The sequence below is a fragment of the Sarcophilus harrisii genome, chromosome 3 (assembly GCF_902635505.1).
Source record: "Sarcophilus harrisii chromosome 3, mSarHar1.11, whole genome shotgun sequence".
NCBI lineage: Eukaryota > Metazoa > Chordata > Mammalia > Dasyuromorphia > Dasyuridae > Sarcophilus > Sarcophilus harrisii.
The window spans coordinates 448,401,694-448,425,843 of NC_045428.1; the positions used below are offsets into that span (position 1 = coordinate 448,401,694).

General features: G+C 39.3%; 1 protein-coding gene across 1 annotated transcript; it reads right to left on the minus strand.

Moving 5' to 3' along the window:
• Nucleotides 1–216: 216 nt before the first annotated feature.
• VPS26B (VPS26, retromer complex component B) lies at nucleotides 217–23,989 on the minus strand. The gene is made up of 6 exons (XM_031960864.1): nucleotides 23,691–23,989; nucleotides 11,205–11,361; nucleotides 6,363–6,527; nucleotides 4,794–4,969; nucleotides 2,970–3,112; nucleotides 217–2,479 (listed from the first exon to the last, which is right to left on the minus strand). The coding sequence occupies exons 1-6, from the start codon at nucleotides 23,911–23,913 to the stop codon at nucleotides 2,333–2,335; spliced, it is 1,011 nt and encodes a 336-aa protein (XP_031816724.1). The 5' UTR covers nucleotides 23,914–23,989; the 3' UTR covers nucleotides 217–2,332.
• Between the last annotated feature and the right edge of the window lie 161 nt (nucleotides 23,990–24,150).

The window sequence follows — 24,150 nt, forward strand, 5'->3', positions numbered from 1 at the left end:
CTGTCAGCATCACTTTATTGATGGAAGACTGATAATGGGGAAAAGCCAGGCTTTCTTCCCCTCTTTCTCCCTTCCCCTAACCCTCTGCCATGTGCAGGTAAGACAGCTTTATTAAAGCACTAATTGGTATTTAGCAGGAACTGGGAGGCTGCCTCTTTCATGACTAAAGGTAAAACTGGGTCCCTGCTTACAGGGGACAGAATAGATCACAGAATCTCACACTCCATGAGCACGTGGTCTCTGGAGCCACAATGGCTCCCTTTAATCAGAGAGACAATTAAAACAAGTTTTTTTTTGTTTTTTGTTTTTTTAAAATACAGCCATTGAAAAGACAACAAATTAAGAAACATGTAAACACTGCAGCTGCTTAATTACAAGTTGCACTGCTTGGTTTAGTACCTATGCACTCCCCAGGATGAGGGCATGGGAAAAGTGGAGGTGGGCTACCCTCGCAGTGACAGTTGGAGAAGGGAGAAGGAAAGTGGGGGGAGAGAGGGGAAACCAGAAAGTGAAAAGTAAAGATCTGGTGTAAGAGTCTTGCCCATGAGAGAGCCATAATGGGTTCTCTCTCCCCTTCCATAAGAAAATCTTATAATTGACAAATCAGTAAAGTCAGGAAAGATCTGCACATCACTGGGGAAAGTAGAGAAAATGACATGTTAGGTTACAGAAGGGGGCTGCCAGCTATTAGCAGGTAGGCACACTGGAAGTCCTAACTCTGTGCTCTGAAGCAGTCAAGATCCTCCTTAGTACGACATTCATCTTCCCATGATCCAGGGCAACCAAGGGAGACTTTACCCATGGGCGTTCGTTAACTCCGATTCTATGAGGAGTTGGGGGTTTTCGCTGAGAAAAGTTGACCATTACTCGTCTCCAGATGGGCGCTTCTGCTCTCCAGAGCACAGAGTCACAAAAAGGGGAATGGCTCTCTTCCCTTTATATCACAAAAACATCCAGATGAGATTGTTTTTAAATAGGCAAAACAGCAATAGCCTTCCCCAGACTCTGGGCCTTCATCTGGTAAAGATGAAGATTCCATTTGGCAAGCAGAATTACTTAGAAGTCAGGACAGCCATCGTCCTCTTTGGACGCCCTCATGTCATTTCCTTTTCTTACAAATAGGGGACTAGATTCTAAAGGGTCTGGGGTAGTTGCAACAGGGAGATCTTCAGGGGTTCAAAGTCATGCCCCTATATCCCTGAAAGGCAGGAGGTGGCTTGGGGTGGGGTAGGGATTGGCTTTGGGGGAAGCACTGGCCAAGGCTCCGCTTTCTCTCATTTCCCTTTGAGGCAAGTAGGACCTTTTGCTTAGGGCTTAAAGGAAAACCCAGTTTCCCAGACTTGGAGGACCTCTGACCCCTAAAGTGTCAGTGTCCACACAAGAAGCTGGAGAAGCCAGAGAGCTCAGTATTCCAGGAGCAGACTGCCTTGTCTGAAAGACTTGATCCCATCCCTATAGGCATGGCTCAGAAGTCTCATATTTGCTAAGTGTTGCTGCCCACAACTGCCCCTAGAGGACCTTCTCTTTCCAGGGTGTGGCTCTGTCGTTCCTTTGCTCAGGCTTCCGTTCCATGACTGAGGATGATTATAATTTAAGCATGAAGGAAGCATGTGGTGGAAGTAGAGTATCTATGTCTCATCACTGGAATTTTTTTTTTTTTTGAGAGGGGGAATAGACTGGGCCCAGGGAAGAAGAGATGGCTCCTCTTGTGGTGTCATACCACCACATCCTAGACTCCCACTCCCAAAGAGGTAGATTCCTGATCTTGAATTATTCTTGCCCAGTCTGGGCTTTGCCTGCCTAGACCTACTTCCTATCACATTTTTGGGGATAGAAGAAGGGGATGGTCTAACTGGGACCATCCAAGATCCGCATCTGCCAATGAAGATCCCAGTTACACTCCTAGCCCCTTGGCTTGGGAAGCTCAGACAGTGAAGGGCCAAAGGACAGGTAAGACCCTGCCAACATTCTACTCAATACACAGACCACCTTTTGCTCTAAGATGCTTTTGGTCCAATAGCCTTCCTGCCAAGGGCAGGATCCTTCACCCTAGGGATTGGTTATCTTTGGGGGATAGACTCCACCCCCTGCCCTAAGTCAGCCCTTGGGTTCTAAAGCTCTCCAAGCTTCCCTGGGACTGCAGGCAGAGTTTTAGGGGAATGCTTCTATACCTGTCCCCTTCAGGTTCTTCAGAGAAAGAATTAAAGTCATACATGGAATTTGTTTTTGTTTTCTCAGGTTGTGTGTAAAGTATCTGCAGAGCATCACGCTCCCCTCCCCCCTTCCCCTTGAGCAGCTGGTGTGGGTGGGTGAGGGGCAAAGCCCAGCAGCCTCACTGCCGGCTGTTGTTGTCAGACAGCTGGCCGGGGGTCCGGGCTTCAGGGTGGGAAGACGTGCCCTCGAAGCGCTGGGAGGCAATGGCTGCCTGGTGAGACATACTTTTTCGTACAATGTCCCCTTTCCGCCATAACACCACTTCCTGTTGGGGACAGGACAAGGTGCCATAAGTTATAGAACCTTAATCCCTCACCCTCCCTTTTCTACAAGGACATTGTAAAGGGCTTGTTGGAGAGAATAGGGTATAGCTGGCACTTATCTAGTGCTTTGCAAATATCTCATTTTATCCTTCTGTTATCTCTGGGAGAAAGGTGCCATTACTTGTCCCTGTTTTATAGATGAGAAAACTGAGACAAATGCAAGAGTTTAAGTGAGTTGCCCAGGATCACAAAAGGAGTAACCCAGAGCTTCCTGACGCCAGATTGGGCAGTGGTGTCCCACACGGGCAGGCAAACAGAAGATCCCAGGGGCTCCAGAGCCTTGCCACTAATGCTGAGGGGAAAGCATGCTAGTGGGAACATCCTCTGCTCTTGGGCTTCGGTCTGAGGGGACCTCAGCAGGCCTGCTGCCGGGGCAGTGGGCCAAGAAGCTCACCCTCCAGGTGGCACAGTGCCGCCTCTGCTGGGTCTCACCTGCTGTTTGAAGTAGCGCCGCTCCTCTTCATCAATCAGCACCAGATTCAGGTAATACCGCACTGAGAACTTCTTGTTGATGTCTCTCATGGTGGGAGTCAGCTCGTACCCAGCCAGAAAGAGCCGGATGGGGATGGATTCCCCTGCAAAGAAAGAGGGAATCAGGGAAGAACAGCGCCCTATCCTGGGGGAGGCCCTCACCCCCCCAGTCCCAAGGTACTGGGACCTACTGCTTCTGAGGGTCTCCCTACCAGCCACCGTCATTAGCACTGTCCAGGGTATGAAAGGGGAAAGAAGAATGCTGCGTTCTGCTGCTCCCTCTGAGGGCCTTCACTAGAAGATGAGCAGGAGCAGGGGTTGGGGGGGGGGGAGAAGAAGCTTATATTACATATTTTTTTGGGGGGGGGGTGGTCATGAGGTAGAGTGGGAAAAGAACTGATCTTGGGGACAGACCAAATGATCAAGGGTACAGATCCCTGGGCTGCTCCAAGACCTGGAGGTGAGGAGGGAAGGACCTGCACTGATAGAGAAAATCCATCACCAGGAATTCTCTACTCACAGGTCCCATGCCTATCATCAATATATGAACTATATGTACAGCTTTGGAACTTCTGTGGCAAATGTGAAATCCACAACTGTTCCCCATATTAACCAATATACTTAATCCATCTCCTATGAGATAACATGAGAATATTTTAAAAACTTTTAGCAAAACATTTTAAAAACATTTAGACAGTGCAGAAATGTTTTTTTCCCTTCACCCTACTACTGATTGGTGTGTACCCAAGAAACACAGAACTTAATTTAAAAAGAGTGGTTATTGTTGAATGCTCCCAGTGGACTGGTCGTTGAGGGGCCCTGACCCTAATTCCAGCTATACCACAAGCTAAACTTATATCTTTTAATAGGTTGCTTAAATTCACTAGTAAAATGAGGGAACTGAATGAGACCTGAGGTTCTTGCCACTTTAATGACCAGGGAATCTATAATCTTCAACTCAACAAAACAAGAAAGGCAGGGGTGGATGGGAGTCATCAGAAACAAGCAGCCTACAGTAGAATCATTATCCATTTGGTGATTTTGGACTACTCAGTTGTCTTTTTACTAGGCCAGAAAATTGATGATGATTGCATAGTTCTTGGAAAAATAAGTAAGATGAAATCCCAAGAAAAGGATCCTGGTCTTCCCTATACCTTGCAGAGTACATTTGCTAAGTTCTCAACAGATGTTTGTGTTGATGATGAAGGGGTTTTCTTAACAACTGTCTGTGTCCCTATCTATGAGACATTCATATGTGCGATACAGATAAAAGATAAATCCGAGGAAGTGCCAAGAAATCTTTAAATTTGTAAAGAGAAAATAAGATGGAGTTATAATTGTTATATTCAACTCTTAATGATAAGGGGTCTAAGAAGTTACCAAAAAAAGGGCATGGGAAATTAGAATTAATAAGAATCACAAATTCTCCAATTAATTTTTTTCCCCCTGTAACTCTCAATTACATCTGATGAGCAGAAAATGACTGAAAGGCATCCTATTTCCTGCTATTAATAAAGAGACAACCAAAATGTAAAGCAATAGAAATAGCTAAATCTACAAATTGTATAATCACTTGCTGAACAAGATCTCTAATACAAAGACCCTCATGCTCTGCTGTAATTTAAGGACATTTTGAAAATAAAGATTTTTTTTTTTTTTAATTTAATAGCCTTTTATTTACAGGATATATACATGGGTAACTTTACAGCATTAACAATTGCCAAACCTCTTGTTCCAATTTGAAAATAAAGATTAGCAAAAGTTGGCTGGACTGCAGGAACTTACCTCTCACAGGTGCTCCATCCATGATCTCATACTTGGCTATTGTATCATTCTCATGGTAAACATTAGGGCCTGTCCCCGTTGTCTCCCTCTTGATGATATCAATCTCCATGTGTTTGATTTTGATCCTCACTAACAGGAAGTAGATTTTCCCCACAATCACATCTTTCAAGTGATACCTGGATTGAGTGAGAGAAAGGAAGAGAAAGACAAAGAAACAAAAACTTATGGTTAGGAAAACTGACCATCCCAAAGCTTTCCATCTGTCTCATTTTCAGCAGGGAGCCATATTTACTAATGCTTACCCCACTCATATTTGCCCTTCTTAACCATCAGCAATTATGATGCTACTTCCCAAAAGATTCCTTTCTCCACATTTTCTATATTTTCCAAAACCTGGTTTAAAATTTACCCTGTCCAGGAAGTTTTTGTTCAGAATCACTTAGCTCCAGTCATTCTCTATCTCCATTGTTGGGGCACACTGTGTATCAAATAAGTTCTCTGACTCTTAGGCATTGGGACACTAATCTTTCCTCTTCTTGATGACTAGTACAAGGCTCATGCAGAGGAATCTACATGCAGTAATCAAAGGGAAGCTACTAAGTATAAATAAAAGTGTGTTAATCACACTTGCCATGTGAAATAGACCCAGCAGTGCTGTAATTTTGGAACATTTGACACTAATTACTACTGTTGTTCACAGTATTTCCAAAACTCTTAAAAGTAGTGCAATATATTAAGTATTTTAACTTTAGAGTCAGGACTTGAGTTTGAACCCTGACTGTCCTAGATGGTGTGTTCTTGGAAAAGTCACAGGGCCTTAGTTTCCTCCTCTGTAAATTTGTATGTGTGAGGATAGGTGGGAAGGAGAGTAGTCAGTTGATGGATTAAAAAGGGAAGAGCCTGGAGGCAAGGATACATTCAGGAGGCTAGCAGGCCTGATAACTAAGAGTGGAGATAAGAACACTCATTCACAAGATGTTATGGAGGTGAAACTGATCAGTGATTGGCTAGAGAGGTTTCAGAAGAAAGGAGGATTCTGAGGTTATGGATCAGAGTAATTGGAGGAGACAGATGTTCTCAATAGAAATAGCCATGCTTTTTTAAGGGAGAAGATGACATCTTTTTGGACACATAGAGCCTGAAGTGTTCAGCAAGGCAACAGGCATTTGCTAAGGAGAAACCATTGGAACACTGGAAATTTAAGTGACTTGACCATTATACAGTTTTAAGTGTCTGAACAAGGATGCAAACTAGATCTGACCTATACTGGAGCACTATTATACTACAAAGATCAAATTCTATTCTGATGGTTGGAATTCTAATGGTCCTTCCTCCCTTGCTTATTCCCCCATAACAAGCAATTATCTCTAAGGCCACCTTTATTGTATCATGTATATCTTTTGTCAGTCTGGTAAAACTTATAGACTTCAGTAATGTTTTTTAAATAATTGGAGGAATTACGAGGCTTGTTAAATCGGTGAAAATAACAATGTTATTTTTTTCCTCATTTGAATCCACAAAACCCAGGTTAAAAAAAACCTTTCCTTGCTCCAAAGCAAGGATACTCACTTGGATTTATTGTACTCAAATTCGATGTGCAGACAGTCCTCAATCCCAACCTCCATTTTGATTGATGAATTGAGCTCTGGATATGTACTAAGTGTATGGACCACAATGTCCATCTCCTTGACAACATCATTGAGTCGGCGGCTAATGGTGGCTCTGAGGAAATACCTGCAGATATTAAGCCATTATGGATTAAGACAGTTATTGGTTACAAAATATTTTACCCAAAACTGTGTGTGTGTGTGTGTGTGTATAAATACATGCATACAAGGGCTTTTATGTGTATATACATACATGTATATTTTGAAAAATATGTATATTTACAAGCACACATATTTACTTACTTATATACCCAGAGGCATATTGACAGTGCCCTGGGCTGAAATTATACCCAGTGGAGAGAAGGCTTCCTTTAAGTCACAAGAAAAATCCTATTTACCTTGTATATAGCTTATTTATATTTTGACATCTTTTTGTACTTCTAGGCTTATCATACTGGCACACAGTAGGTACTTAATACATGTTAATTGTTAATTTAGAGCTGAAAAGGACATTGGGGGCTATCAAGTACAACCCTCTCATTCTACAAATGAGAAAAGTGAGGCTCAGAGAGGTTGTGCCTTGTCCAGGATCACACATGTAGTTAAGTGTCTGAGGCTGGATTTGAAGTTGTGTTCCTAACTATAAGTGTAGTACTCTACTACTGATTTTATCACCTGGAATGGAAAAGGATAAACCAGAATCACAGGGTAGAAGCTTCAGGGAAGAACTTTCTAATTCAGTATAAGGAAGAATTATCTAACAATTATAACTTTAACAAGTGGTTTATTTGCTAGGTAGTAAGTTAGTTCCCAGTAATTAGAGGTGCTCAAGAAGAGTCTGAATGACCATCAAGGAATTCTTAGATGGGGCAGGAAGTTGGTCTAGATCCTTAAGATCTCTTCTGACCTTAAAATTCTGCTTTATACAATCAGGCCAAAAGAAGAACCTGATGAGAAAACTGATGACTTCTGTACTTAGCTAACTGTTCTGTTGTGTCATTATTAGTATGGACAACTTTATTACTCATGCTTATAACACTTGGACCTTGAAATTCCCCATCTTCCTCAAATATGTATCAGTAGAGCTGTGCCTTGGATCTCATATAATCATTTGGAATTCATCCACCACTTCCCAAAGATCTCAAATGCAGATTTCTCTTTTCTGACCTCTTGAACCTTTCTTAATGTCCACCCTTTGTGCTTAGACTGTTTTGCTTATGACTAATTTCTTCTTGAATTACCCTTTTCTTTCATATTACCTTGTTGAATAAGTTGTATTTCTTGCATCCAACTCTTGTTGTTTTTTTATCTTCTTTGACCATTTCAGACGAAATTGAGGTTCAAGTATTGCCCAACCCTCTCACTTCTTTGTATAGACTTCTATCTGTGTATTATGTGGGATAATTTCCCTCATTCTTCTAATGCCTTTTTTCCTTCCCTTTCTTCTAATATCATAACAAAAGCATGTGCAGGCCCGGTGATATTCTGAATATTCTGATATTACTTGTATCATCTACCTTAAAAGATAGATACCCCATTCTTCTTTAGTCCTTTTTAAAAAAACTTGCCCAAAATAACCCTTTATGTTTCTCTTGATTTCAAAGTTTGTACTCGGCTGTAATCTTTTCTTTAAGAAAGCTTAGAAGTCCTCTATTTCACTAAAAATCTATTTTTTTACTCCATTGGGCTGGGCAAATTATTGTTGGTTATAAGCATGTTATCTTCTATCTTCCCAGATTTTTTACTCTTTAAAAGTTGTAGCTGTTAAGTCTTGTGTAATCTTGTGGATACTCAGTACCTGAATTCTTTCTTTATGTTTGCTTACGTTACTTTTTCTTTGACTTGGAAGCTCTGGATTTTGGCTATGATGGTCCTAGCAGTTTTCTTTTTTTTTTTTTTTTTTCCTATAAGGGTTCCTGTTGATTGTTTCATTTTAGCCTTTGATTATAAGAAATCTGGGCAGTTTTCTTTCTTGATTTCTTGAAATATGATGTTCAGGCTCTTTTTTAGGGGAGATATTATGAATAGTTTTCACAAAGTCCAGTGTTCTTAAATTATTTCTTTCCTTGATATGTTTTCTAGATCAGTTGTTTTTGCTATGAGATAACTTAAATTTTCACCAATTTTTTTTTCAGTCTTTTGATTTTTGTTTTTATATTTTTTGTTGCATGGAGTCACTACTTTTCATTTGATCCATTTTAATTTTTAAGGAGTTTATGGCTTGGGTAAGGTTTTGTGTACTTTTTGCCACTTCTACCCCGTACTCTTGGTTTTGTTCTCTGGAGCTAAGCAGAGCAAGCTCAAGAAGCTGGAGTTCCTGTACTTTAAAAAGATCATTTATAGCATTCTCTACTCCAGCACTAGTGTCCTTCTCTAGTACTGACACAAAAAAGAGTTTCCTGCACAGTTTATATTCCAACAAAACTGGTTGATTTGATGTTCTTCATATGTAAAATTCCATCTCCTTTCTCCATGTTTCACCAAAGCCTATTCCCTATATCTGGAATTCACTCCCTCTTCAAACCTACCTCAAGTGTCATCTCATAAAACAACTCCCTCTCTTCCAATTATTTTGCATCTATTTCAAAAATATAATTTGCATTTGATTTCCCAGTTGTTTTCCTCCAATGCAATGTAGTCTCCAGAAAGATAGGGTTTTGTGTGTGTGTGTGTCTTGTGTGTCTTTCAATTTTTAGCATCTGCTAAAATGCCTAACTTATAGCAGGTGCTTAGGATATGAGCAAACAGATGATTCTATTCTTAGTCTTTTTATTTGTTTTTCATAATCCTTCTCTAGAGAGCTAATCCATTTCCAGAGTTTCAACTATTTTCCCTATGTGGATAACAACTCTTTAATCTCAATCTCTCCCAAACTGCAGTTTCAGATTTCCAACTGCCCAATGAGCATTTTCAACTACTATCTCAAAAATACTTCAAAGAAACTGAAATCCAAACACCTCCTCTTCTACACACTAGCCCTTTCCATATTTCTGAAATGTAACTGTCCAATCACCATGATTACTCTAAACTAGAAACTTTGTAATATTCTACTCACTGCTATAAGAATATCTTACTCTCACTATTCTTTCCCTAATCACACTGGTTGCCAACTACCCTCAAGTCACCCCTCTAGAATCTCTGGAATCTTGTTCCTTCTGTCCTTACTCCCTCACCACAGCTCAAACCATAAGCCCATATTGCAAGAAGCATCCTAACTGGCTTCCCAACCCCAAGCTCTTCTCATTTTTACATTTCTTCCTTCAAACTGCCAACATTAATAGTTCTAATGCACGAGGCCTTATGCCCTTCTACAGCATCTGTCTAGTGAATAAAGAAACATTCCTTAAGTGGTCTTCTGTGTCCTCTACGATCTATTCTCAAGTGTTCTCTCTAGTCAAAACTCTCATCACTTCTCACAAACTGTGTATATTCCAACTTATCTAGACTACTTGCAATTCTTTGAATATTTGTTTCCCCCTTTAGAAAATTTTTCTGCTCTTCTTATTCTATTCATCCCAACCCATCCCCTTGACTCCCCAACTCGATATTTTATTTTGTCTAATCAATAAGAGTAGCATGTTGACATGAAACCAAAGGACTTGGTTTTGAGGCCAAGGTCATCTATATACAACATGAAATCATGAGCCAGCTACCTTTCCACACTTAAAAGATAGAAATTAATGTGTTTGAAAGAATGAAAATAGCAACACAAGTTCAGATTTCTACACGAAGATTTTTAAAAAATGGGCATCTATCAAGCCTTCTGAGGGCAGAAAAAATATATATCATTGGCATCCCTGGTCTAGCCTTAGCCCTTAGTTACATGCAAATAGTCAAAGCAAATGAACTAAACTTATAAAACCATGGGAGGTTAATAAGTATGACCAACATCTTGATAGAGCTCAAACAAGGGGACCTTGGGCTCAAATTTTGATCCATATAACCTTATAACCGTACTTGGGCCTCAGTTTCCTCCCTTATCATAAGGCCAGAATAATTCCAAGTTCTCTTCAGGTTTTCACTTTATTATCTGGTCAGTGGAGATGGGAAGAAAGCAAACACCAGAGTTCTTAGCTCTAGCCCCCTTTTCTCAGGACTCTGAAGGCCCAAGCTTATACAAAATGCTCCTCGTTCCAGCTGTGACTGTGGACAAGCCACTTCCTATCCCTGTGAGTTCCCTTTTAGCTGCAACATATCTTACACTTAATATTCGTTAAAGAATTTGCATATTATTATTTCATTCTGGGGCAGCAAGGTGACATTGTGAACAGTGATAGGCCTGGAATGAGGAAGACCTGAGAGTTCAAGTCTGGCCTCAAACATTTATTAGCTGATGATCCTGGACAAGTCACTTAAGCCTGTTTGCCTCAGTTTCCTCATCTGTAAGATGAGCTAGAGACAGAAGTGGCAAACCCCTCTGGCATCTTTGCCAAGAAAACCCCAAACAGGGTCATGAAAAATTGGATGTGACTCTACAATAACAAAAATGTTGCTTTATCTTCACACCACCATTATTAGGTAAACTGAATAGCATGTCCTGTTATTTAAAAAAAAAAAAAGAAAGAAAAAGAAAGAAAGAAACTGAGTAATCAAGCAGATAACTTAGTCCAACAACAAGAAGACTAAAAGTCATGTATCACCCCAGGTGCTTTTTCCATTAGGTCAGATACATCTAACTTTTCAGGAAAGCCTAGCAAAAGTAGATGACCCCCATCCTGGGCTTCTTTTTTGCTCTTGATGATTGATTGGGACAATGTGAAAATAAGAGTGGATGTGGAGCCCTGCCCCATGGGGCACAACTTACCTTAGCTTCACATTCTGTCCTGTGTAAGATTCGTAGGGCTTTTCCACATGGGTGAACTCAAAGTCGAAGGTCTGGGACTGTGTGAACTCACCAGGCCGGGCTAGGTCCTTCACCAATGACACAAACTCGTGGTGGTTCCCTCGATCATAGTAGAGCTCTGGGGAGACAATAATCACCTCTTCCATTTAGGTTCCTTAATTCAAGTTAACCCAAGAAAGCAGTTGTCAGAAAAAGCTACTTTTTACTGACACTTTAGCCAGTCCCCTTTACTCAACTATAGATCCCTATATCCTAGAACTACCAGGTTCTTCCAGAATTTATCAGTCCATAAACTCTTCTCCCCTTCTATCCCAATTTTTTCCTCCCTGCTCTGCCAACCCTTTTTACAATCACTGCCTCATTGAAATCCTGTGGGTCCCATGGGCAATGCAGTGCCTCAGTAGTAAACTAACAGCTGTGTAAAGAAACTACAACTACTAACTAAAAATTATATTCTATTATAAAGTTTGCAAAATGCTTTACTCACATTTACACACATTCTCTCAGTAGTCCTATGAATTTGGTACAAGCATTACATCCCCACTTTACAGAACAAGAGATGGAAGTATAGAAAAATGAAATGATTTGCCTAAGAGTTACACAGCCCCAGCTGGGCCAAAATTGGAATCTGGGTCTTCTTGACTCTTAAGTCCAATACTCTGCCTCCTAAGCTATTCTGATTCCCATTAACCCTGTTCCCATCTTTTAAAAACATCATACCCTATAATAGACAATTGCCTTAATTATAACTAGCATATTGCATTAAAATTTGCAGAGCAGTTTACATCACAATCCTATGTGGCCAACTGTCCTTTTAACTGTCCAAAGCAATTTTAGTTGCATTATTTAATTTTAATACCATATGACCTTGTCATTCTATTTGATAGATGAGGAAAGCAAAACCATAGGAAAGTTGAGTGGCATAACAAAGAACATGCAACTAGTAGAGCTGGGATAAAGTCTAGAATCCAAATTTCCATACTCTAGGAGTTCTTAATCCGGGATCCATGAACTTTTTTTTTTTTTAAATTTTGATCTCTGCATTTCATTATTGTTTTCTTTTAAGCCTAAAAACACTAGTTTGAGAAGGAGGTTTATAGATTTCATCAGACCATTGAAAAAGATCCATGATACAAAAAAGAGTAAGAATCTTAAAAATCTAGTCCAATTTAGTGAATAGGATTTCTGTTCTTCCAGTTTTTGACCAGGAAGAACCGTGACCTTTTCCCTCAATTATAAAATGAAGATACTGAGACCTCTACTATTTGCCTCAAGGGGCTTTGGTAAGGTAAAGTACTTTGTGAATTAGCAAAAGGATAAATACAAATATATTTATACAATGTATTTTAGCAGTAATTAGGCCAACTTAGCATAGAGATCCAATTTAGAAGCTCACAAAGTGTGCCTGGTCCTTGTTTAGAGGTTCTGATCACTTAGTCACTTTATGATGTGAAGTTATATGTAGTCATACTCTTCTAAATTTTAGTCGTGGGTGTTTGCTTTCTGTAATCAGACTGAAAATACTCTGGGGGTAGGATAACACTACATCCTGTTTTTAGAGGCCATGATATTGAAAACCTTGTTTCTTTTCTTAATAATACACATAAAAAAAATATTCTGCAGAGATAAAATCATATTAAAAGAAGGATAAAGCTCTTAGGCTGTCCAGAAAAGCTAAGGAAACAAAACACTTCAGAACCATCTTATTTGCTGCTTAGGGAAAAAGGGGGAAAGAATCTATGGCAACAGGAAGGCTGAAACCAAGCTCTTCCCACTCCCAAGGGCCCAAGAGAACTGATCACTCCAAAGCCCAATTTAAATTGAGAGGGAGAGGAAGGGCAGAGTTCCATCCTCAAACCAAGTAAAGTAGTAAGCTATCCTAACTCTTATTTTCCTTCTTTTGGTTAAGTTAATGATTGGCTTTTTATTTTTCCCTCCATCTAATACTGTTAAATATTATTTTTAAAAAATCAGCACTAAGTACCAGCAAGCTTGTTTTCATTGAAACAATCTGTGTTTTCCATCTTCATCTATCCTCCTCAATCGAGATCCATCAATTCCACTTTTTGTGTTTCTCAATATTATAATTACCTTTCAGCTCAGACAAAGGTATTATTGGAGCCCCAGTGAGAGCCCACCACCATTTTATTGAAAGGTTCTTTCCTTGGGACTCCAAGATTTCAAAGATTACCAAAGTATTTCTCTCTGCTGCCCTATCAGACCTTTCTAATAGTATAGTCAGGGTGATTATGGGATTAGCCTCAAGATTCTTCTCCTTTCCCTCAAAGATTTAATAGACTAAGGCAGAATATCTTGAAAAATGAAACATGCTTCCTTAAACCATATAAACAATAAATCATTTTTTCATGCTACATAGGCTTACATTTACTTTGCTACATTTACATTTCAAAGGCCAGATAATCTCTTTTTTTCTTTGAAGGAATGACTGAAAATAAGTAATCTTATTGAAAGTCTACCTTTTTCTCAGAGTCATATTGATTAGACCTACTGGATGTTATTTTAATTTTTTAGAGGCAAGTAGGTGAAAAAATGAATAGAGCACTTAGGAGTCAGCAAGTCCTAAATTCAAACCTAACATCGAACTCTTAATAGGTCTTTGACCCTGAATAAGTCACTTGACTTCTGTCTGCCTCAGTTTCCCCCACTGCAAGATGGTGATAATAACCTTTCAGGATTGTTGTGAGAATCAAATAAAATATTTGCATAACAGCACATAGTGAGCACTTAATAAATTCTGGTTCTGATGTTGCATTCAGCACAATATCTCTTTTTCAGTGTCTGCTGCTTTATTAAGATTTTTTTTTCCATCTGTTCTAAATTATCAATTAATTGGATTTTTTAAAAATCTACTCATAGTATTTTTTAAATATTTATTTTTATGAACACTTATATATGCATGCTACTCTCCTTGACAGATAGTAAACTCCTTGAGAATAGCACCCAATTCATTTTGCTTTTGTATACATACAAGTTAGTGCAATGTAGCACAGAGAAGACCATTTATAAATGCTGGATGTCTTTCCAAATTACCCTTTGATCTCTAATTTTCTTCTTTAATTTTTTTATTTACTTCTAACTTACTTTTGAAGATACTGTGGTTATCTCCATCTTATTTCTAATGATGAGGTAAGAATTAGTTGTTATTTTAATATTCTGTTTTTATGCCCTGAAGAGTTCTTTTTTTTTATCCTGTAGTACTTACTCAGTATACTAGGATCTCATTTCTGTCTGTTTCTCTTTTTTTGGTTATTTAAAAAAAAAAAAAAAACAACACTTGATATCTTTTTACATCACTTTCATTTCCAGAGTGTCCTTTCCTATCTCCAATCCAATATAACAAAAAATATGAGGAAAAAATCAGTTCAGAAAAATCAACATTATCAACAGTCTGACAATATATGGTATGCAAAAGTCCATACCCACCCGTAGGTGGATTTTTCTTGCATCACTACAGTGTCAGATTCATTTCAAACGTTTTTCTCTTAGATCCATAGAAGCCTTATCTTCTATCAGGTTATAACAGGAAAGCTGGCTACTGTGTAATGGGACTAGATTTTGCTTTTTCATCATTATTAGTTGAGTTGTGATGCTCCTGTGGTAACAGTTCTACCTTGCAGTTTGCTGAAGAGCTGGATTTCCTTTATACATTGCGAATGTTAAAAATAACAAACCAAGGATATATTGGCAAAGAATTGGAGTCATAGGACAGTGCAGCAAACTAAATGTCACAGTTTCAAAAAGTAAAAATTGCAGGGGTGCAGTTGTAAATAATGTTCATTAAAAAAAAAAAAACCCAAAATAATTATTCCTCGCTATTAGCTCCAGTCCCTGAAAGCCAGACATTTCAGAATAGAAAGCAAGAATTTAAAATAGATTATCTGAGAAGGAAGTTCTCCTTTATCAAACTCCCTTCTAAAACAAAGAGAAGGAAACCAATTTTGCATCCAGGTTCTCATTTCAAAAGTTCAGAACTATTGAGAAATGAATTCACTCAAGATAGGAAATGATCTGACATTTCACCACAAGACTGCAGTTTGGGGACTTACAGCTAAGTGAAAGGATTACTTTTATTATGGATATCATACTGGGTCTTAGTCTTGGAAAGAACACAAGGCAGTATAGCCAAGTCCAAAGTGTCTCTTCATCATTAAGCTGGAGAAGCAATTAAGATTTTTGACCTGCTGGACTTAAAATGAGTCATAACTTAGTTTTGTTCTAAGCCATACTTCCTGTGTAGAATAAATTAATTCAATAAGTATTAAGTGCTGTTGAGTTAGGCACTATGCTAGATGTTGGGGACACACATAAAAAAAGAAATAGCTCCTACCCTCAGAAGCTTATATTCCTAAGAGTAAAAACACTGATATAGATAAATAAATACAAAACACAAACTAATTTAGGTGAATGAAATATTAGAGAAATGAGGGAAGGTCTTATGTAAGTAGTAGCCCTTGAGTAGAGCTTTAACAGGCTGCATACTTCCATTTTTACTTCTGTAACTGCAAATAACCATTTATTATACTTTATTGAGAATTATATTAGTCACCTAAAACTTACAAATCCTTTAATATTTTTGGAAATATGTCTTTGATAATTATATTACTGATATAATAAATAAGTTAATAGAGATTCACCTGTACTAATGAGTTAAAGTAGTGGCTTGGAAAATACAAATTAGGGGAAAAAATTAAAAAGTATTACTATTTATCCATGGAATATATAATGTATGCTTATTCTTTTTCCTTCCTTCCTAGATTAAACTTTGTGATTATATTTGACTTATCCAAGTGCTATTCCATTTCTACTTCTTAGTTTTCTGGTCTTCCTTCAAGTCTTGGCTATAGTCCTACCTTCTACAAAAAAATCTTTCCTAGTATGTATTTGGTCTGTATGCAGTTATTTGTATGCTGTCTGCCCATTATTAGACTGGAAGATCCTTGACACAGTGCCTAGCACATAGTAGGCACTTAAATGTAAGCTGATTGTTAAGGGATAGGTCAGTTGTCCCAGAGCCTCCACAGCTGTGGATCCTAACATCTGAAAGAGTTGCAGGGCAGCCTTTGTTGACACAGTTGTTGACACAGTCTAAGCCATATCTTTCTGTGTAGAATAAATTAATTCTAGGACTGAGACTAGGAATGAGATAAATTGGAGGCAGAGGGAAGGGGAGAGAGGTCAAGCAACGCAACAGCTTCTTGATCAGAGAACAGCAACTGCCTCTCAGTCTCCTTGTATCATCTTCTCACAAGAGGAGATCCATTCTGCAGGTCTGGGTTGGATCTCCAGCAGCCACTGTCAGGTGGCTCCTGTATGACAACATATGGTGCCTAAACGTGGGGCATAGTTTGAGAGCTGTTCGTGAGTAGGATCCTCCCAGAGTTCCTTCAGTAATCCGCAAGGAAGGAAAGGAAGAGCCCAGGGAACACTTTTTTAGTCGGAGTAATTAAATAGGCCAACACATCAAAGGGCCGAGCCAGGAGACTAATGAGAGATTTAAATTCCTGTTCTAACCACAATCCTCTTCTCCTTTGGAAAGTTTGCCTCCATGACAACTCTCACAAAATCAACACCTTGCTACAAACATCCAGAAGTGATAGTGCTGCTGTCAGGTGGCTCTTGTATGTCAACAGCTGATTAAACCTTTAAGGCCCCTTAAATAAAATCCTCTGCAAACTTAGTCTATGTGATAGTGATTTCCTACAGCACTTATTGGCCATTACCATTCACTGTAGTTCATAATTCATTTGCTGAATGGAACTTTAAAGATTATCTAGTTTTCTGGGGCAGCAAGATGGTACAGTGGATAGAACAACAGCCCTGGATTCAGGAGGACCTGAGTTCAAATCTGGTCTCAGACACTTTGACACTTCCTAGCTATGTGACCCTGGGCAAGTCACTTAACCCTAATTGACTCAGGTTAAGTGACAAAAAAAAAAAAAGATTATCTAGTTTTACCCCCAATAAAATACCTTGTATTCATATATTTGTATGTGTAGTTATATCTCACCTCCTTTTTGAGTTCTCTGAGAATAGACAACATTTCTGTCTTACACTTTGAAAAAATTAGCACTCACTTTTGTAAAAAAAATATGCACACTCAGTAAATGCCTACTAAATATAATTAAATCTAAAATGAGTTATTTTCTAAATAGGGTATTAAGCAAAGGTTTCAAAATATGTTGAGTGGTAAGCTGAAACTAATCTGATAATAAAACTTACAGAGTATACATAAAAAAACTGAGAACTTGATAGCCTATGGCACACTGACATAACACCCCCACACTCTTCCTCTGTCTCCCTCAATACTTAGGAAGACTCAGCCACAACTTTGCATAAGAATGTTTAGCAGACGGAAATGAAAAAACCACAAACCAAAACTTGGGTTCTCTAGACTTTTAGCATTTTTTTCTGCCACAGGTTTTGATGAACAAGAAGCTCAAGCAAGTTTATGACAAGCTAGGATGAACTATTTGAGTTGAGTGTGGGATATGAGGTGTATGTGCTCCACTCCTCATTCCCTGTCAAGTAGTGAACAGTTCCTAACTCAAAAAGTTGCTTCTTAGAAGGACCAAAGGGCAAAGCCTGAAGGCCAGACTAGTAGTCACCATTTGTGTCCTCCAAAACTCACAAATGTTTTTGTAAACGTAAAAAGAATCTAAACTTTATTTAAAAAAAAAAAAAAAAAGACAAGCAGATTCAGGACAAGTAACAGGGTTTCTCAAATATGATTTTTTTTTAGGGGGGAAATAACATAACTGATAGCAGTAACACAGAAGTATTGACCGCTAAGTTCAAGGGGTCTGGGTCTTCAGAAAATAAAGAGAAATCCTTCTGAAAACATCTAGGGTTCAGATGTGAGTGCTAAGCCAATTCTCTGAATTTATAATTATAATCAGTATAATCTATGTGATCAACTCTTTAAAAGTTGGAACAGAAGCTGTTTGAAAGCAGGGGCTTTGTCTTTTGATGAATAGAAGAGAGCAGAAGCCCAGATAATTCACAATGGCACCCAATAAGCATTAACTCTTTATTTGGCAATGAAGTATGTGATTTATCTTCCAATGGTTTGCAATCTCAACATACAATGCGCCGTGATTAAGAGGCAATGACAACCTGAGTAATATATCAGAGGCCCAAAATAAAAATTGTCCTATTGAGAATCTACAAAACCAATCATCCAGTGGACAGCACAGCTCAGATTTCTCAAAGGCCTGTCCTGATCATATTTAATAGATGTAGGAAATGTAGGAAACATAAATGTCTGATTTAAGGTTACAAGCAAAGAAAAAAAAAAACCTTTGAGAGTTTGGGGGAAGAAATAAAATATGTATATAAGTAGAATATATATAATATGTAAATATATATATATAAAATACAAATATGATACAATAAACAAAAAATGATAATTTTCAGGCTGAGTGGGCTTTTTGTACAATCTAATATAAAAATTTATGATTTAATAGCATCATACTTATGATTTAGAAGATTCAAAAATTGCTTGATTTAGATCAATCAAGATTTCCTTGAACCGAAAAGAAAGAAAATGCCAGACTAGCACAGAGCACATACTAATAATGGCCATTTTTCCCACAAATGGCAACATGGCTGAAGTTCTACTTGTCTCTGGTTTTCACATATTTAATTAATACGTCAAACACTCTCACAGTTTCAGCAAAGTCACTTATTTGGGCTCACAAAAATGATGAAGTAGATCCACAGAAACTTCTCAAATACGTGAAAATAAGCTCCCCACGTACAATACCTTAGTAGGGAAAAAGCATGAGGGAGATTGGATTAATGAATGGTTAAGAAAGGTGTCTTTAAAAATGTTGGGGAGTCACTTTGCCATAATATCATGTTAAATCTAATTCCACTTTAAAATCCCCAGGCCAATTTCACTATTTATGTCATGGGAACAAAGGAAATATCTTTATTTTAGGCTATCCCAAACATAACTACCTTCTGGTAGCACCTTTCACTCTCTTTGAATTATTGACCATTTAAAGACAAACCATGAGTCATCTACTCTAAGAAATCTCCCTGAATCCTCTTAACTGGTAAATGACCTTTCTCAATCTAATTTTTCAAAGCCCTTTACCACTTTTTACATTCTTGTGCATTAATCTGTTATAGTTCCTTAACTAAATTAGCAGCTTCACAATGGAAGGAAGCACAGTGCTCTTCTGCACACATTAAATTAATACCTCTCTTCTAACAGGCACTGGTTGCTTATCATTTGCCTTGCCATTACTTTCTAGGAGTACTGTATACTGCTTTGCCTTCTGGTCCCTGGTTGTTGCCTTATAATCTATTATACCCCACAGACCACTTGGTCTTTCTGTCAGCCCAATAGGTGAAACCTCTTATATGTCTGTCTATATATTACTCATTTTGGACTTATTTGATTTCTCCAACATACCCCAATTTATTACTGGGAAATCTCTATTTTGCAAGATCCAATCAATCTTGTGCTCATACCTCATCAATGCCTTCTACCTCTTTGATTGGAGGCAGAACAATGAACACCACCATCTAGATGTTAGGAATGACATCTCATTTCCCGGCCAGCTGTACTGTATTCTCTAGGCCATTCTTCCTTGCCCACCCCAAGCTGTTCATCTTTCTTTAATGTGTTGTCTTCCCTTTCCCCACTCCCCACTTTGGACTGTAAGCTTCCTGAGGGCAGGGATTATCTTTTTCATATATGCATCAACAGCTTCTGGCATAGAGTAGCAGCTTAATTTGATTATGTTTGATTATGTTTCTCTTCTAATTAGAATGAGACCAGGGTCTGTTTAGCTTTTAATATCTGTATTCTCAATGCTTGGCACATAGAAATGTGTTTAGACCATCCATTACATCAACCTGGATTGTTCCATGACCCTTCTTTTTTCTTACCATAAATAATCTTGCCGGAGGAATACTCTCCTTGTTTAATCGTAGACAAAACTGGGGTCTAGCACATTCTGCTTTATACAAAGCCTCAATCAACTCTTCCCAGACTACCTCAAAGTGTTCAATTAGAAGAATTATCAGTGTAAACAGTTTCTGAGACAGAATTACCAGCAAAAATTTTAGAATGCATTATTAAAGAGGATTTTAGAAACAGAAGGACTATCAAGAGTTATTAAGAACAAGCAATGGAAGACTGACCTCATTCTTTTCACACGTTTACTTAGACTGTCAGGTCAGGACAATGTTGTAAGACACAGCATATCTATATTTTGTCAAAGTATTTATAAAAGCTTAAAGACATTTTTGTGGGCAAGAGTTTACATGGTCTAGTTTTAATATAGTTAGGTGTACTAAAACTAGTTGAACAGTTAGGGTTAGTCATTAATACACGAATGCACACTTGGAAGGAGGTCTATAGGAGTAGGCTTGCGTCTAAGGGTTGTTCTTGGATTGATAGTTGATATTTTAAAAAATCTTGCCTTATATATGAAAGCAGAGATGAAATGGCTATCAATTGTACACAATGACACAAAGCAGGGAGTCCAGCTAACAAAGAAAGGCAGAAATCAGGATCCAAAAAGATCTTGAAAGACTAGGACAATGAGCTAGGCCCAATAAATGCAAAACTGTACACTTGATTCAAAAAAAAAATCAACTACAGAAGAGAAAAGGGATCCATGCTGGTTAAAAGAGCTAGAGGTTTTAGTAGACAGAAAGCTCAGTGAATCATCAATCTTTTCTGGCAGACAAAAAGAGCTAATGCCATCACAAATGGCATTAATGAGGCAGTGTCCAGAATGTGGGAGGTTGTTATCAGGGTCCAATTGTCTCTAGGCCTTTTTCTTGAATTCAAGGTACATTTTGGGCTGGGGGAAACCTGGAATATTCAGAGAAAGTCAATCAAAAATCAGTCAGAATAACTGGAAATTTTCCAGGAGACTGAAGATAGTGGGGACCTGAAAATTAACCTCAAATACCTGAAGGGCTGCCATAATATAGTAGGATTAAATTGTTCAGCTTGGCCACAGAAGAGCAAAATTAGAAATAAATGGAGGCTGCAAAGAAGCAGATTCCAGTTTGATGGTACAAAAACTTCCTAACAATGCTGTGCACATAGTTAAGAAATGGTGACTAATTCAGTTTGGCTGAAATATACATTGCTTAAAGGGGAACAAGAGTGGAAAGGTGGGTTGAAGCCAGATTGTGAAGACTTTTCATCTTTGCATGCCTCCTACAACATTTAACCTGATAGCTTATATTTCATCTGTAAAATCAGAATAATAATTGCACCTACCACATAAGATTGTTGTAGGGAATAAAATCAAGTACATAAAAATTGCTTTGCATGCCTTAAAGTTCTATATAAATGTCAGCTATTAATTACTTAAATGGTATTTATAATTGTTGACTTAAAAAAAATTAGTTACCCAAATGAAGATAGGCTACTTAAGGAGATAATGAGTTTCCATACACTAAAACTTTAAGTGAAGGTTGATTAACTATATTGAGGATACTACAGATGGGGAATTCCCATTTAAATGTGGATCAGAAGCCCTAGGAGATAGCTTCTAATTCCTGAGATTCTGTAAAATAGCCACAATGATGTCTTTTGAATCAAGAATTAGATCCCACACCACAAAAGCAAAGTATATAGGGTTTTCGTCCACCCTTTCCTTATAATCCAGGCAGAATCACAGAATCTCAGGACTTTTTTCCACAAGATAAGCTTCAAGGAGTTGCCAGAATTTTAAACCTAGGAACCTTTTCTTCTCTTTATCATGTGGTACTGACTCAGGTAAGGTTCCAGGGTGATGGGGAAAATACAGCCAAAATGTATCCCATAATCTGTCATTAAGCTCTAAGCATTCCATTAAAACATCAAATTCTAGTTAGGGGCAACCTTATTTTTTCATGTCCCCCCAATTTTAGTGCAACACCTATCTCTCTGTATTTCTAAAAATATCTGCGAAATCTTGGAAAATGACTAAAGAAAGCCAACTAGTTAAATACCTACATTAATTTATTTACTACAGTGTTTCTTGTAAGTCAAAGGATATAGATCTCATTCTTCCAGCTCTTTTCAAGACACAATTAATTTCCATAAATGATTTAAAGCAAAAACAATCAAAAATACTCCTATAGGGTCAGTCTGGTCTCAGGCTGGTTTGACTTTCTTTTTCCACAAAGAAGCAAGATCCTTTAAACAGCACTAGCCGAGGAAGGTTAGAAATCTGGCTTCCTGTTTTGCCTCCCTGCTGACAGGAACACAATAGAGACATTTTCATTTTATATAGGGACATTTCCAATTTTTTCTTCATCTGCATAATGGCGATAAAACCTCTGCTGACCTCACATGAAGATAATATTTATCCATTATACTCTGAAAAAGACCTATGTGAAAAGTATATATATTGTGGATTTTCCAAAGGTCTTCTCTAGGCCACGTGGTGATTCCTATGAATCCAGTCCTTGACCTAATAACCGTTTATTTCAGGATAACTCGAAAGTGGAATAAGCAAAGAAAATGTTAAGATTCAGGATCTGAGACAATTTGGCCTTGAATGGCACGCTGCAAAGCTTGTTCAATATTATTACAGTCATTGTCCTGGTTATTTTTTGCTGAGGTGACAGCTATGAAACTACAATATATAATTGTGGCACACACACACACACACCTCCTAAAAGTCTTTTCTATATACAAGCAGCTCAAAATTAAGGTTAATAAGAATGGGAAATGAATGAATGAGCAGGTTTCTTCCCAGTCTGACAGATAATAAAAACCCTGCACCATCCACTCGAGGGACAGACAGTGGTGCTGCCTTTCCTCTGAGGCTCAATAGTGTAGATACACACAAGGAGACGACACCAAAGAGAGAAAAAGGGGTTACTTCAGGAATCAAGAACCCAAAGCACCTACAAGGTCAGAGTATGTTAAATCAAGACCAGGAAAAGAGCTTGGCTACAGGTACAAGGGAGGAGAACTCCCCGCTCCCGTCTCCCCTCCCTTTTTGTTCTGCTCTCTCCCCACCTCCCTCCAACCGCTCCCAGGACCAGACAAGAGGCCTGTCTAAGCCAGAAAGGACTTTGAAGCTCTGGAGATCTGAAGACCTAGGTCTGGATCTTCATCTCTGCTTGTATAGGCTACGGTAACCTTGGACAACACTTAACTTCTCTGGGCCTCAGTTTCCTCATCTGTAAAATGGGGGACCACCTGTTCTGTTCTTCACGGGGTGGCGGCTAGGATTAAATGAGATAATGCATGTGAAAATTCCTTCCCCCTCACTATAAATACCAAGGGCAGTTATTGCCAGGAGCATCAACCCCTCCCCACATCCTCCCAACCCCCTCACAGTGCGGTGACATTTCGGGCCGAGGCGCCCCCCATCCTTTCTCCTTCCCTCTCTCTTTTCTCCCCCCCCCCCGACCCTCCCCCCTCCGTCCCGGGGCTCGGGGTAGGGGCGGCGCACTCACCAATCTGCCCGATGAACTCGATCTTGATCCCCTGGTGCTCCAGCCGCTTGTTGGGGTTCTTGAGCGCGAGGCTCACCTTCCCGGAGACCGTCTCTCCGTCGTAAAATAGGAAATACTTCTCCTTCTTGCCATCCTCGGTCTTGTGCTCCGCCCGCTTCCTGCTCTCGGCATCGCTCAGCAGAATCTCCACCTCGGCGCTCTGCCCGAAGCCGAAGAAGCTCATCTCCCCGCCGGCCGCTCGGCCCGGCCTGGCCCGGGCAGGGGGCTGGCGACGCTGCACCCGCGGCGGGGCTGCCCGGGCGAGGCGAGCCGGGCGCGGGGATGCGACGCCCCAAGCGCAAGCCGACGAGCCCGCGGCAGCCCCCGGAGCAGCACGGAGCCGGGGGGCCCGGCGCGGCGGGGTGCACTCCCTGCAAAGCCCCCCAAGGAGCCGGCCCCCAGCCTCCGCCCCGGGCACGCA

Coding starts and splice junctions, on each gene's coding strand:
- VPS26B (XM_031960864.1), bottom strand. CDS start 23,913: ATGAGCTTCTTCGGCTTCGGGCAGAGCGCCGAGGTGGAGATTCTGCTG. Junction 4,970..6,362: donor TTTGAGTACAATAAATCCAA/GTGAGTATCCTT, acceptor CACTCAATCCAG/GTATCACTTGAAAGATGTGA. Junction 3,113..4,793: donor GGATGGAGCACCTGTGAGAG/GTAAGTTCCTGC, acceptor CTTTCTTTGCAG/GGGAATCCATCCCCATCCGG.